Raw genomic sequence first — 14221 nt, forward strand, 5'->3', positions numbered from 1 at the left:
TGCTTGAGTCAGAGCATGTGTCTCTGCGCTCACCCGTGCTAAAGCAGCCACGGACAGTCATTAACCAGAGAGCACATTTCAGCATGGACAGTTTTTCAGAGCACAACGTGGCACCTCACAAGCCTCGGCCCCATTTTGCAGCCTTCAGAGTGCAGAATAAATTAAAGAAAACTGGGCCAAGACATCAGGGCTTCCGTTTCCCCAAAGGAACAGCACTAACAAGCTCCCTGGCTCTGCAGTCCATGCAGCAGCAGGCACAGGCTCCTTACCTCTGCGACTTCACAGCAGAGAACTCCTCAGAGGTGATGTGCTTCAGAAAATTGAAGCAGAAAAAGAAAATCTGAGCAAAGGGAGAGAGAAATTAAAGAAAACTGGGCCAAGACATCAGGGCTTCCGTTTCCCCAAAGGAACAGCACTAACAAGCTCCCTGGCTCTGCAGTCCATGCAGCAGCAGGCACAGGCTCCTTACCTCTGCGACTTCACAGCAGAGAACTCCTCAGAGGTGATGTGCTTCAGAAAATTGAAGCAGAAAAAGAAAATCTGAGCAAAGGGAGAGAGAAGAGCGGATCTTATCTTGGTGGGGATGTGCTGGCAGGAAGGAGATAGCATGAAATCTGCAGCTGCCAGCCTCCAACGTGCCACGGGCTGCCACCATCTCATCCTGGGCTGTTTCTTACATTTAAACTGACCTCTATTTCCTGCCACGGGGAGGCCCAGAAAGGAAGGTGTTCAACAAACCTCTTTATCAATGCTTTGCAAACACGCCGCCAGCACATGGTGGGTACTTACACCATCAGTGCAGAACGGAAAAGAGATGGCCCCCAGCAGCTGCTTGTATGCCCAGGTAAGCAGCAAAGCCAGCAGGATTGGCAGGGTTAGAGCCACTCCATCTTGGCACCACAGCTGTATCACATCTGGAAGTGTGCCATACCTGCAGCCTCTGCAGTGCCAAGCCCGTGTCCTGCTATGCACCAGTCAGCTCTGGGGCATTCACCCTACTGTGCTGCTGCCCCCCCATCTTCCTGCACAGAGCTGTGGGGAGCTGGGAGTACTGGAGGCAGCCATGCAGCCCCTCTCCTGTTTGGCTACTGACTCCACCCTTGGCCAACCAGGCACCAGAGCAGAGCAGGACTGCCAGGCTTGAGTCAGCAGAGCTCTAAGATAGGAATGAACAGGAGGAACAATACTAATACAGGCATCCTGGATGGAAAAATGATAGAAAATAGACCAGGGTCCTGGCTCTGATGAGTTTGAGAAGCAGAGGATTAACAACAGGGTTAGACATAGTACCCACTTCCTGATCTCTATCCAAAAATTATATTGCAGTGTACTTCAGCAACAGTCAGAGCAACCGTTTTTTGCTGTTAAACAGTGAAAGATTTAGAGCGAATTAGTTCCACTGACCTTAACTACCTCTCAAACCCATCTGTGCACCTGCAGATACACCCCGCCAAATATGCACATCAAAACGAGCACAAGCTGCCCACAATGGCATGCAAGCCACATGCAGCTGCAGCAGGCAGGCAGGAGGGCTGGCACTGAGGACAAGCACGCGAGAATCTACAGCTTCATTTCCAAGCTCCCACGAGTCATGCACCTTAAGCATCCTTTCTCACTGCTGAGCTAAATAACAAGTCCTAGCACCTTTTCACCAGGGGCCTGATCACCAATGGCACAGCTGGGGAACCTGCAGGACTGACACCCACCAACGGGGCAAGGCTCCTACATCCTATTTCCAGCACCTGAACAATCTTTTTAGAGCCCAGCCAGACCAGTGACGCTACCAGGAAGCAGGCAATGAACACTGCTACCTTAAAAGTACCAACAAAAAGCAGTGCTCAGCCACTACCCCAGCCCAGACACTCACCTCTTCTCCTTTACTGAGTCGATCGACTAACATGTGCCTAGAAAGGGAGCAAAGGAGGAGGTCGGTCACACGTTGGAAGCCAGAATCAGCAGAAGAGCACAAGCTGTCAAGAACAGCCCAATGCCTGAGGCTCCAGGTAAAAAAAGGCATCAGCCCCTCATTGCAGCTCACTGGGAGCTGCCCCCACATCAGCCTTTGGTTGTGAGCAAACACCAAAGATGACCCCCTCAATGGCTTCTTCCCTGCTGTGGAGGGATGCATATTCAAGGAAAACTTAGTGTGCTTACCCAAAGAGAAACCAATCATAGGCCACTGTCAGGTAGAGAATCTCAGACGGCTCCAGGGATGTGTGGATCAGCCCATCCTGCAAAGCAAATGAGAACGACCTTCAGGCAGCAGCCCTGGGGATCGAGACTTGGGAATTCATGAGCTACTGAAAACTGCCACGGTGATCCAAGATGCCCAGCGTGCTCTACCTGCCTGTGATACCGTGCCTGATGTGGGCTCCACATCAAAGCAAATCCACACCCTCTCTGAAGCCAAGTTGGTCAAAAGGAACATTAACTGCTCCACCACCACTTCCTGGTGATGCAGCCACTCACTCTCCAAGTGATCATCCCCAAAGCAGAGCAGCTCAGTCAGGTACTCACAGCCCATAAGGAGAGGCGCAATAAGGAGATGAAGAGAGGAGTTCGATCCCAGCCGGAAATACAGTGCACCAGGAGCCCGCTGTCGTCTGTGCCAGGTGGGGGCAGGAAGGAGAAGGAAAAAGAAAAGGAAGTTGTAACAACAGCAACAGCTTTTCTTTATGACAAATCTGTAGTGACAAGCTACCCTCCATCCCCATAGCCTGGGCTCAGGAGCAGAGCTCAGCCACCAAGCCAGAACATTTTGTCTTGAAAACGGCAGCCAACAAATTGCTGAGTGTCCTGGGTTGTCAGCAGCCCTGGCTGATGTGCTGTCCTAGTCCTGACAGCTGCTCAGGACACGAAGTCACTAGGTATGAACATCACTCTGCTATCCAGAACATACACCCACCCAGCTGCAACCCACTATCACAATCTATCCCCACATCAGGGAGAAGCCTGCTATAACTGAACATTTTCTCAGCTGGAGCCCTGAGATGCTAGGACCCATCACCCTGTTTTGAAGGGAACTGATCCACAGTGGCACTAATATCTCAGCTGTTCTTCCAGAAAAAGCAACTGTTCCAGTTAGGCCACTGGGAGCAAGGACTTCACCTTACCATCGCTATTGATGATGGAGATCAGCAGCTTCAGGTAGTTCTGCGTTTGTTGCACGAGGTCCCAGCTCTGTGCAGAAAGAGAAACATTGATGGTAAGGGTCCACTCACAGCAAAAGGCTGCTCTGCAGTTCAGAGCCCACCACGCTCTTGGCTTCCCTATCCAGCACAACAGCAACGCAGATACAACCCTGTGGCCACTCCTTAGTGACAGATTCCCTTGCCCCTCTAACTACTCCCCCATCCTCTGAAAAAGGCAAAAAATAAAAGACCATCTCTCCTGTCCACCTGGCTGGTACAGAACCTGCTTGCCTGCAGCTCCAAAGCTCCAAGCAGACCATGCTCAGAGAGACGAACGTGAGCCAGCACACACCTGCAGAGCACTGACCCAGTTCTGCAGCTCCCTCCAAAGTGTGCACGTTACCAAACGGATCAGCAGCCACGTTACAGCTGCGTATGTGATGTGAGTAGCATGACGGGGTGAGCAGGCCAAGGTCAGCAGCCTATTCCCACAACCCAAGTGCTTTGCCCAAAACTTTCTGGCCCTTGTAACCAGCCCCAGCAGACTGCCTGTGGGGCCGCTCCCAGCTTCTCCAGACAGGCACTGGACTGCTGCAGTAACACCCAAGTAACAGCAGCACCACAGAAGGGCTCTGAACTCAGAGACCTTCCAGCACTGCAAGAAATGCAGGTGAAAAGCATCACAGTAAGCTCAAGTGTGCCACTCTTGATCTTGAGTAGATGCAGGGAATGTCAGCAGTCTGATCAGAGCCAGAACTAGCTCAAGGAAAAGGGGATAGCACTAGTGAGAACAAGGCAAGGAGAGGGCCACATGTTTCATCCTGCCAGTGTTAGTGGTATAAGTGGCATCTGTCCACAGTGCATAACCACACTAAAGACTACGGTCAGACAAAGAACATACTGCCCTGCTGTGAAGCCTGCACGGCAACAAAAGACTGGGGAAATGGGGAACACACTCGGCCTGGAGCAGAAAAACACAAGCTTCCAAAGTCTTTTATCTGCCCAATTCAATCTCATCTTCTGCTCATCATCATCTGATCATCCAGTCTGATCTCTCTGTATCACAAACCAGGAAGTTTTGTTCAGTTGCCCCATATACAGCCTGAAGCTTGCACTTGGCAACATCTCTGCCCAGAGAAGCACTTCAGCTAGGGGCTGAGGGAAGCCTCTGGCAGCAGCTTCCAACACATCACCCTCAAAAACAAATATGCAAAACTGCTTTTCCTTCTTTGAGGGTCTGATTTCAGACTGCAGATATTGCTTCCTGTGCAGCTTTTCTTCCCCAGATTGAAGAGTGCTTTAGAATTAGTATTTTCCCCCTGCAAATGTTCTCACACATTAATCAAGTCAACCCTCCATCACCTTTGTGATTAGCAAAACAGACGGAGAACTTTAGCTTTAAGTGAAGCACCTTCTCCAGTGCTCAGATCATTTTCGCATCTATTTATTACACCCTCTTCAATTTTTAATATCCTTTCAAAAATACTGGCTGCTCAGTATTCTAGTGAACAAGTTTCTAGCCGTGAACAAGCTGTAGTCCCATTAGTTCTGCTTCAACACTGCAAGCTACTTTTCTGTGATTCTGCTTCGCTTAAATGTTATTTACATCGCTGACTGACAAACACTGGCCCAGCACAGGGAGCTCTGATAGTTCTGTGCTGCTTCCAGCTGCAGTGCATAGCAGCATGACACGCACCAGCACAGTCAATCATCACAAAACCTGGGGGGATTGGTAGATCCACTGATGTGTGAAATGGAGCACGCTAATCAGCACTATAAAGTGATGCTCCCTGGTATGAGCAGACAAAGGTAAACCTCAAAGCTTGGGCAAACATAAGAATTCAATTATCATTCACGACGCTGCCACAGTAACAAGAAACAGAGACATGCTATGGTCAATTAGGATTTTCTACTCTCCTGTCATAGGGCAGGCAGCTTGTACACAGCCAGAGGGCTCTACTCACATAAGGGAAGGCTGACCTTTCCAAGACTCTCCACAGTCAAGGAATTCTGTGTACTGCAGGCACCTGTCTTGCTAAGACAGCAAGAGATAACTGCTTTCTGTTTGCTGGCATGTTCCTTACCTTTGTTAGCAACAAAGCTCCCTAATGGTTTGCAAGCTTTGTGCAAGCTACAGAAAAAGACTTGATGTCGGCAACAGACACACCAAGCCGTGGAGGTTTGGGGTAGAGGATTTCACTGCTACTCTGAACAGTCGAGTCTGCAGTTCCACTCCCACTGGGATGGTGTGACGTGAGCCAGATTATGGCAACAGGAGCAAGTCAGACTCCAAATCTTTGCTGATCCTTCTTGAATGAATCTCTGACCTCCCACAGAGACACCTGCTTTGCTCACCTGGTACTCGCTCCAATCAATATTCAGAGATTGGGTCAGAGAGACTGGGATACTTAATGGAGCATCTACGTAATCCTGCAAAAAACCCAAGCACAATTGGTCAGAGAAAAACCATGACTTGAAGGCAGCAAGTTCCAGAAAAAAACAAAACAACAAGTGCCAAATGGTGCATCTAGAAGAAAACATCTCAGCAAAACATTTTCAGATGCAAAATCCTGCAGGGGTAAGAATTAACTCATAGTCTCCTGCAAGAACCAGTGGACAAGAACAGATTTTTCTGTGCTCCCAAAGGTGAAAGCCAGGGACAAGGTATGTTTGTTTCTGAATTCCTGTGGGGCTGTTCCACTCACTCAATCATCTCCCTCAGCAGGAGATAGAGTAGGAAGGCAGAAGTGAGAACAGAGGCTACCAATAAGCTATGAAATTCAATAACAGGAGCAACCCATAGCCCCCAGGAGAGGTCAAGCATCCTGGACTTCAGGATGATTCATTTATTTTCCATATGAATTTTACAATTAATAATTCAGCATATTCATTATGCATTTCTTTCGTCCTGTTGATTTCCTCCTTGGGATCAGAAATAAGCACATGACATATACACCATTGCCAGGAACTCTGAGGCAAGACTTCAGCCCAGTGAAGCCCACAGCTCTCCATCTTGCGACATCCACATACCTGTTTCCAGTTAAATATGAGACCTTCAGCTGTATAATCCCGGTCTTTGTACTCCTTAAAAAATTCACAGCCTGCAAGAAAAAGAGGTAATTCCGTTCAGGTAACCGACATCTAACAACTGAAGTGCCCTGAGGGACTGGAAGTGCTGGCAGCCCCGGACTCCAGAGCACTAAACCAATCAAACCTGCTGCCTGTGGGAAGAGGAGAGCAGTAATCACCAGTACAGCGTGCAGCACAGCCTCCCAGCAGCAACAAGCCAAAGCACTCAGCAGTCAACACGCTCACACAGCAACGGGCAAACTCCAAACACAGCAGATGTGGAGTCTGAGGGACTGATTTTGTTCTTTCTCAAACAAGAGGTTTCACCAAGGAGCTACGCTTTCCAGGGCTGCCAGCTTTTGCACAGATCTAAGGCATCAGCCTGACACCCTGAATGAGAAGCAACCAGCAAAAGGAGGTGTTGGCAGAGCCCTGGGGAAAGACAACTTTCACAGGGCATCTGCTGCAGGTAACAAGAAAGGGCTCTGTCAGGGACAGCTGTGATTTCTCTCACATTTAAGTTTCCTCTTTCAAACACACGAATTGCCCTGTTTGAAGGAAGCAGGTACATGACCACTTCCAAGGTTTCTGCCAAGCCTTCCCCTCCTGAAGTTTGTCCTTTGGCTCCCTTCTTCTCAAACAACTATTTGAAGCCTTTGCTGCAAACTGCAGTCACTTAGTCACAGCTGAGCAGCACCATTAGCACTGCGGCTGCCTGCAGGCTACACAAAACACCTCTCCCAGTGTAGTTTGTACGCCCCAGCAGTGCCACGGCGCCTACGTTACCAAGACGCCCCTGTGCCAGGCACTGAACACAGGTGATGATTCCTACCCTGCAAGTCCCAAGTAGCTCCAATGGTGGAAAAAAATCTCTGTGCAAGGACAGGACTAGCCCTCAAAACCACGCAGTCAGGAAGCAATCTGTCAGTTGAGATTTAACTCCAATTAAACAACAGCTTAGAGTAAAGAATGGGAGATTATGGTAGTAAGTATTGGCATCTACAAATGCCAACTATAAGGCAAATGGAAAAGGTTTCGGCACTGGAGAGCACACAGGCTTCTACAAATGCCCCATTTTAACAGAACTCTTTCACTCTAGACAGTCATGTCTGGACACTGCTACACTCACCTAAGACAACAGGATCCCAGAATAACTTTAGAGACAAATTACAAAATAAAAAAACAGTCTTCCAGCGCAAACCTGGGAACATCAGGGAGAATGTATCATGGCATTTGGCCAGTCACTAGAGGGGCTGCTGATCCTTAGATGTGTGCGTCTTACATTTACCAGAATGACAACATTCCCCCCTGGACCAGCACTGCTGAAATCAGGCAACATCTACAGGGAGGATTTACAGTTGTATAAGGTTTACCTCTAGCGTGGCAGTGAAGAGCTGCTAAAAGATAGCAGCTGTCCCAGATGGCAGAAGAGGAAGGACCACCACTGAATATTGCACACATTATGCAGATCCCCATACAGTGGTAACTCGACAGCTTAACTCTCTACAGAGTCACTTCCTCATTCTTCACAAACCTACCCAAGACCCATGTTCGCTGTCTCTCCCTTGGTGTAAGTTTGGTGAGGCACATGGCAGCACCACGCACCTGTGCCACATGCTACAGAAACCTGCAATACTCTTTATTTTTGTATGCCTCTGCAATCCGCAGGGAAAACTTGATAGAAATCTTAAGCAGCTTCTCTGAATTGTCACAGATTTCTGTATGAAAGGAAAAATACCCTTGGAAAAAAAAATGCTTAAGGCCAACGACTAATAATCAAGGAAAGTTTGGGTTTGAATCATCCACAATAGTTTTGTTGGGGATTTTTCGTTTGTTTTTCCTCCTCTCCCTTTCTTTGTGTGCAAGGTCTCGCAGGTAGCCCTCAAACCCAGCAGCCTCACATCCAATCCTATCACCAAGCAGGCAGCAAAATTCAGCTCATCTTTGGGAGTGCAGCAAGTGACCCAGCAGCGGTTGCTAGGCACAGGGACTAATATAGTCAGGGAGATGGGCTGGAGTGGTCTGCAGCTCAGTCGTACGTTGCAGGTTAACAGCTCTGCCTAGCAATGAGAATATCTTACAGCGGTGTTCTGGAACATTAGGACTAGAAAATCCTCTTAAGAATTGGTGTTTTACATAACACAGAGCAAGATATATATTTTGCATAAAGTAGTAGATTGGAGTTGTGGGAGTGTCAAAGGCCATCTTAACCCCAGCTCTACCTCTGGGACTTATTCTCCGCGGTTGAATTCATTAGGAAATGAGAAATTATTTTGCCACCTCCAAGAGTGCTTAATGCTGACTCACACTGTAAGAGCATCCAGATTCGTTGCACTGTTTTCGGTTAGAAGAGCTTCTCTCCAGAGGGAGCATAGGAAACATTCAGCAAGCCACAATCATTTTAGCACCACATACACGGGTAGTTCCCAGTTCCCAGAAACAGACTGTCACCTGTCCCTTGGGAGTCCCTCTGGACACCAGTCCTGTACCTGGATATGGGATGGAGAGGAGCGTGAAATCAGCATAACGTTGAGCTTTGTCCACCTTCTCAGAAGACGTCACGCTGCACGGGACAAGGGGAAAACAGCACACATTTGTAAGGCGGTTTTCATGGAGATGCCAGCACCCAAAAAGCTACCTGTCACATCTCCCTGCACAATGGCTTGACTCAGGAGTGAGCAGGGGCAGAACTTACTCAACTCTTCCAAATAAACCGGTATAGCCCCCAAATACTAAAGCTTTCCTCTGGAAAGGAGAAATACCTCTACCTGTTCCTATATACAAGCATAGGTCTCCCTTACTCTCTCCTTCCTGAAGGGCTGACTGTCACATCACTGCAAGCTCTGCAGACAAAACCTACTCAGACTGCAGAAGACAGATGAAAGCAGTGATCTTGCCCACTGATAAGAGTTTTCTCTGGCCTAAAATCTTGGGGTTATCTTTACAGCATCAACCAACTGGTCCTGCTCTAGTGCTCTTCCCAGGTTGCTGAGTGCATGCCCAATAACAATTCACATATAAGGGCTACACTGTCTGCAGTCAAAAGCCTGCAGGAAAACAAACGAATCCAGACTCACTTCAAGCCAAACTTCACCTTCTTGTTTTCCACCATCAGGTCACAGATGTATCGGACAGACAGGTATCGAAGCAGCTTGATGTCGTGCCCTCTGACCTTGTCAAACAGCTGTGAGTCTGCATTTCTGCAAGAGAGAACAAGGCGAAGGAAGATGAGCGCGGACAACCATGTTGAGTCTGATTCATTGCACGATGCTGCCACAGCTCTTCCCTGAACCACTTTGAGCCGTAAGCTGTACAGCACGAGCCTTGTGTCTGCAGATCAGAGTCAGACTCTGCAGTGAGCTGACACTGCAACCTCTGTGCTTAGGGTCCTTCCCCATGTCTCACCCTGTTCTGCAACAAGCACATAAGGTACAGAACAATTTCTCCAGCCTGGAGATGTACTTTTGGATGAAGTAAACATGTCTGTGTAATTCAAACACCTTTTTAAATAGCTCTCTATATTCCTGTTTCCAGCCTTTCCCTCTGGCAAGATTAGCAAGCTTCAGTTACACTGGGCTCAGCCAGCCATTAGCATTCAAGACTCCTTTTCAAAAGCAAAGAAAGTAAGGCTCTGAGTTTGAAGACAGTCCCTATACCCAAAGCCCAGCCTAGGAAAGAGCAGGATTGAGTGTCTGAGCCAGTCAGCTTTGGTCCAAACTCCCTTTTCCCCATCTCAGTGATGCATACAAACCTAAGTGCAGAATCTTCCTCTGAAATGTCTTCTGCATCTGCCCAAGCATCATCAGAGCCTCCTGCAAAAGGAAGGCATGAAGAAATGAAGCTTGTGTAAACCAACTCAATCCTCAATCTGACAAGACACGCACGTGCCCAGAAAGGTCATTATTTGGTGCCTTCTCTCCACACATAAGTGCTCTCAATAGTCCTCCACATTTCCTCTTCCTGAAAAGCCAGTTTTCTAATGTAGCCCACTCTTAGACCTAGGAAGGTCAAACCCATAACTGACAGCCAGAAGGACACCCCAACTGTGCTACACAGTGCCTTGTTAAGCCAAGCTTCAGCTCCCACACTACACACCCAATATTCTCCTGAAGAGCTCTCCCTAGCGTGCAGTTTCTCTCTCCATTTGCAGGATTTAATTCCTAGTGATTAGCCAAGCAACAGCAAGTTCTTATTCTCTTTCCTCCATTATTCCCACCCCTGATATTTGGGAATCCATGCCCTGAATCCTTTGGGTTGTCTTACTTGCTTGCCTACATGCTTCCCATAACTTACTCTTCAGCCTCAAGTTCTTTTGTCACTGCATCTTATGAGTGATGGCACTCTGTCCTGTAGTATGGTGTTTGGAAACGGACATGAGATTTCAGTCTTTGTTACACAGGGCCTGATACAAGTGGATCCATGCTAGAGCAATGCATTGGCTCTCAGGAAGAGCTTGCTCTCCTGTGCAGGTCACTGTCCCAGCCTTACCAAGCAGACAGTGACAAACAGCTCCTCACTCACCTGAGAAGATGTAGTTGTAGCCAGTACGCCCGTAGAGCTCTCCCCAGCCGGCCAGCGTTGCTGATCTGCAAATATGCTGGAGGAAGATTTCGTTATTAACCACGCGTGCTCCAGGAGCCTTTCCCTCATCAGCTCTCTGGCCTATTTGCTGTCAGGTTTCATAGAAATGGTTGGTACCCACAGCTACCACATCTCAGCAGCCTGCCCTGCAACCCTGGTCCAGATTGAGATCTCCAGACACATCAAGCTCCCAAGTGCCTTTTATCTGTAGCTAGTTTTTACATGGTATTTTCATCTCCAGTTCTCCAATTCACTAATACAGTCAATTCCTGCCGAGTTAGCAATGTCCATGCTCTGTTGATACCCTGCTTGAGCCTTATTGCCACATTCCTGCGGATAAGATTATGGAAGGTCCATAGATTACGCAGGTCCAAGATTATGCAGGTTCAGCCCACGATGGCTTCAGTCAAACTAGATTAAAATTGCCACAGGTATGATTTTGCATTCATACTGTGTTTCTAAATTGACCTAAGGAAACTGAATTAAGCTACTTAAATTCTAAACAGGACTACTCCTACAGGGCTTCAATACAGTTTAAGTAACCCACAAAAAAAAAAAAGAATCTAATTTCACTTTCTTACAGATCCCCTTGCAGACAGCCCACACATTCACAAGACCATTTATGCAATCTTGCCTCCCCAGAGAGCAGACGAGGGAAACTTCTCTTTAGAGAGAAAAGTTACGCAAAGGGAGGTCACTGCTGGGAAGAGCGAGGGGCAGAGTGGCAGCAGTTGTCTTTCCCCTCTCGTAGACCAAATCTCTCTGGTCCTTCAGAAGGGACATATATATGGAGAAAATGTGCAATGCTCATGACGTGGCAGGGTGAAATAGCCTAGAGTCCCCACAGATGATTTATGCAGGCTAGACAGCAAATGCTACCTACCACTACAGGCTGCCTGCTTGAACCTAAGGACAGGTTTTTACAGCATTTGGAATGGTGACAACCAACTGAAGATGTGGCTGCACGGCAGGGAGAAAGGTCATTTTCTATGTCAAGACAGGTAACCCATGAAGCTTTACCTTTCCCTTGTACAGAATGACTGGGCAAACAAATCGTCCTCTACACCTCGCCATCTTACTTCGGTTGATAAGGTCCTGTAGTTTGCCAACCTGCACAGTGCTCTCAAACCTAGTGGACAGAGATTGGGTTCAGTACACAGAGCATCTTCTCACAAAGCTTTCAGCGAAGCTGCTACAGACACCCTGGGCTGTAATCCCCATCCCTTTCACCTAGAAGCCAGCTCTGAAGTTCACGAGCAAGAGGAGACTTCTTTAAGGATTGCTTCCACTGCTATACAACGTGTATGGATGCTTTTCTGTCTCTTTTTCTTTATTTTGGAAGACCAGCTGCACAGGACACGACAACAAGCATCTACATGGGTACCATCAGACTGGTCTGCCACAGACAAACATGGATCACTAACGAAGGACTACCACAGTAAGCCAGTGCCTACAAAAATACACGTTTTGCTTTCCTCCCCACCACCTTTCCATCAAAAAGCAGCTCAGCACTACCATCAGAGTTAATTCACTACTAGAGTGATAATCTTGCAAGGGAAAATAAAACAGAGAATCAAAGCTTGCACACTCAATGAAGCTCAGTTCTGGTCACCTGAGCATTTGTGCTGCTGGGTGACTATAGACAAATGCCTGTAAATCAGCTGGTGGGCTGAGCAGGGCTGTTCCATTGATGTCAGCTGCACCTGCAGATCTACATTTTGTTTGGTTTTCTGGTTAAAGTTAAAACACAAATGTGTTCCAGGTTGGAGACACTTTGGAAACATGTTAAAATTGCTGCAATTTGTCTGAGTACCAGCCTACATTTGATACAAATCCAAACTGATTTCTGAGCTACACAGACCTTCAGGAGGAACTGTCAACGTAGGGAGGACCAGAGTTTCCACAAAGACTTGGAGCAGCAACCAAACTGACATAACAGAAACCAAATGAAGTTTGGACATACAAAACTGCACGGCCACGCAGAATTTCCAGTTAGCCTTTTCCAGTAGGGGAGCTCAGTAAAGAGCCCAGATGAACTGGTTGATCTCTGGGTGCTCGTTTATCAACACGGTAAGCCTGAAAAAAGTGACAAATGAGATCACAGGAAACTCTCCAGCGGGGTGGAGAAGTACCAGCATTACTGTGCAGAGCACAAAACCTCAGCCAAGATAAGGCATCTGACTGTAGTGACCTACCCACACCCAAAAAGGCACAGCAAGACGATTAGGGTGGCCAGGGGACGGTCGATGCTGCAGGGGAAACCACCATGGATTGATGGGCAGAGCAGATGAAGTGAGGACACAACAATATATGCATTAAGACAAAGAAGAGAACTTACAGTGGAGGAGAAGAACTCAAAGGCAAAGGACAAGGCTGCCCTCAGAACAAATTAATACCTTGATGGTGGAAGTTAAAAGAAAGTTGCTAAGCTTCAGAATCAGTGAGAGCATGGAGCAACCTACCTGCAGCTGCCACTGTGGGAAGGATTAAGAGAAATTAATCTATTATTAACATGGAAATTGATCTGTTTATGGAAAAGACTGTACAAGGTGGTGCCAGTGGAAGCAGGGAAACAGCAAACAAGGTCTTCAAATCCTGTTTTTAAAAGGATTCAATTATCAGGATTCATAGTGGAGACTTGAGATTTTTCACGTGTATCCCCACACAAACAACAATTTTGGCTATCCAGCTCAGAAGAGCTTTGACACAGACCAGAATTTAAAGAACAGGAACACAAGTTCATCTTTAAACGTTGCTGACACGAGGGTGCTAAGTGCAAAACCAGAAAAACGCTAACAAAACACACTTCACACAGGAGAACCTGAGATCGTGCACAGGCAAGAGAAGCACGCGCCTGATCAACGCAACCTGAACTGCACTCATCGCTGTCGCTGCAAACAGCCAAGAGCTCCACTCCGCAATCTTCTTCCCTCCTGAGAGAGCACACACCGCAGGAACGGCCTGTGAGCAGCTTGAGAAGAGACCTTCGTGTATAATTCCCAATACCAAACTATTCTGAAATGTTGAGAGATCCTGATGTGCAGATTTGGTTGTGGCGTTGTTTTTTAAATGAATGCACGCAATTAAAAGACGCGTCCTGCAGGCTGCTCCAGCTGTTTTTTAGTTTCCTTTGTGAAAGCAAATACAGAGGGGAAACAAGAACTTCAATGTGGTGTTACCAGAATAGCTCCATGGCACTGCTTCCAAGTCCCGGAGATGGGATCCAGCAAAAACCAAATGCCTGGAAGATCAGAAATGAGGAGAGAAGCACCTTCCTGGGAGCTGAGACAAGACAACAGGTTTCACCACCCAGCACCTTAACTGTGCTTCCCTGGAGAGGGAACACTGGGGAATGAGTCTGAGCAGCTTGGCAGGGACCTGTGGTGAGTGGGAAGCCCAGCACCTCACTGTGTTGTAGTTACAAGAAAATTCTGGCTGGT

At 47.6% G+C, this 14221-nt stretch overlaps 1 protein-coding gene across 1 annotated transcript in view; it reads right to left on the reverse strand.

The window, feature by feature from the left end:
• The window catches only part of MTMR14 (myotubularin related protein 14), a gene marked incomplete at both ends in the record, with an annotated part of 15888 nt that extends 3978 nt beyond the window's left edge, over nucleotides 1-11910 (reverse strand). Inside the window, 12 exons of the mRNA XM_010183778.1 lie at nucleotides 470-540; nucleotides 1868-1904; nucleotides 2155-2231; nucleotides 2518-2603; nucleotides 3114-3180; nucleotides 5487-5561; nucleotides 6162-6232; nucleotides 8690-8763; nucleotides 9278-9400; nucleotides 9952-10012; nucleotides 10722-10797; nucleotides 11802-11910. Of these exons, the coding sequence (XP_010182080.1) occupies nucleotides 470-540; nucleotides 1868-1904; nucleotides 2155-2231; nucleotides 2518-2603; nucleotides 3114-3180; nucleotides 5487-5561; nucleotides 6162-6232; nucleotides 8690-8763; nucleotides 9278-9400; nucleotides 9952-10012; nucleotides 10722-10797; nucleotides 11802-11910 (927 nt within the window). The remainder of the gene's footprint in view (nucleotides 1-469; nucleotides 541-1867; nucleotides 1905-2154; nucleotides 2232-2517; nucleotides 2604-3113; nucleotides 3181-5486; nucleotides 5562-6161; nucleotides 6233-8689; nucleotides 8764-9277; nucleotides 9401-9951; nucleotides 10013-10721; nucleotides 10798-11801) is intronic.
• Between the last annotated feature and the right edge of the window lie 2311 nt (nucleotides 11911-14221).

This window comes from Mesitornis unicolor, unplaced genomic scaffold (genome assembly GCF_000695765.1).
Source record: "Mesitornis unicolor isolate BGI_N332 unplaced genomic scaffold, ASM69576v1 scaffold20014, whole genome shotgun sequence".
In the NCBI taxonomy this organism is placed as follows: domain Eukaryota; kingdom Metazoa; phylum Chordata; class Aves; order Mesitornithiformes; family Mesitornithidae; genus Mesitornis; species Mesitornis unicolor.